At 46.8% G+C, this 928-nt stretch overlaps 1 protein-coding gene across 1 annotated transcript in view; it reads left to right on the top strand.

Moving 5' to 3' along the window:
* The window catches only part of EPAS1 (endothelial PAS domain protein 1), a 31,883-nt gene that overhangs the window by 18,728 nt on the left and 12,227 nt on the right, over window positions 1-928 (top strand). Inside the window, exon 6 of the mRNA XM_010140070.1 lies at window positions 451-557. Within this exon, the coding sequence (XP_010138372.1) occupies window positions 451-557 (107 nt within the window). The remainder of the gene's footprint in view (window positions 1-450; window positions 558-928) is intronic.

The following is a 928-nucleotide window of genomic DNA, read 5'->3' as shown; positions in this document are numbered from 1 at the left end:
ATGGACTTAACCGTTTTCTGTATGTTTTTTAAACCTGATGGAGCCAACCAGCATCCCCCCCCCGCCCCATGCATTTTATGTATTTTGCATGGTGGTAGTTTGGAATTTCTGCACGTAGTGGACAGCTTGAGAACTTTGTCCACAGTGGTCTCCCTGTTGAGACCTTCTGTAAGAGACAAGCTGGGAAAGAGATCACCTGGGGAAATCTGCACCACACGGAATGCCATCCCTAGGGATTTTATTCCAGTAGTAGAAGGTAGTTTATTCTGTCCATGGAAATATTTCAGAACACGATCAGAAGTCCCTTAATGTGTTTGGAAGTTCAGGATGTCTCCTGTTGTGTTTTTAATTCAGTTAGTCTAAGGACTAGAGCTGACAGCTGCCCTGCACATGTGAGCATCAGACTAAGGTGACCTGAATTTTAAATATTTGGTTTTTTACTTCACCAAGAATAACAGAGTTGATTGGATACCACCCAGAGGAGCTGCTGGGCCGTTCGGCGTACGAGTTTTACCATGCCTTGGACTCGGAGAGTATGACCAAGAGTCACCAGAACTGTAAGTCGCATTCTTATTCTTCTTCATAGTTTGCACACACAGCACAGCTTGCGGTACCTTAATAGTTAGCTGAAAATACAAACAGACCTTGTATGCAGAACGTTCTCCGAGAACAGCATCGATGCTTTGCAAGAAGGCTTATACGGTACCGTGCTCGTTTAGCTGAAACCTGCCGCTGATCTGTCCAGAGGGGCTGATCTTTGCCACGGTGACGCCAAATTTGGATGGCGGAGAACTGCTGCCTCTCTAAGGCATATCACAGGGATCTGCTGAGAATTTGAAAAGCTGAGTTAGGCAGCACCGGCCTGGTGAGAACTGCGTTTACTGGTGGTATCATCCTTCTGGTGAGCTGTTGGGCGCAGCAGGACGAG

Source organism: Buceros rhinoceros, unplaced genomic scaffold (assembly GCF_000710305.1).
Source record: "Buceros rhinoceros silvestris isolate BGI_N320 unplaced genomic scaffold, ASM71030v1 scaffold2237, whole genome shotgun sequence".
Taxonomy (NCBI): domain Eukaryota; kingdom Metazoa; phylum Chordata; class Aves; order Bucerotiformes; family Bucerotidae; genus Buceros; species Buceros rhinoceros.
The sequence above is the reverse complement of the archived record's forward strand: the minus strand, read 5'-3'. Positions and strand labels throughout refer to the sequence as shown.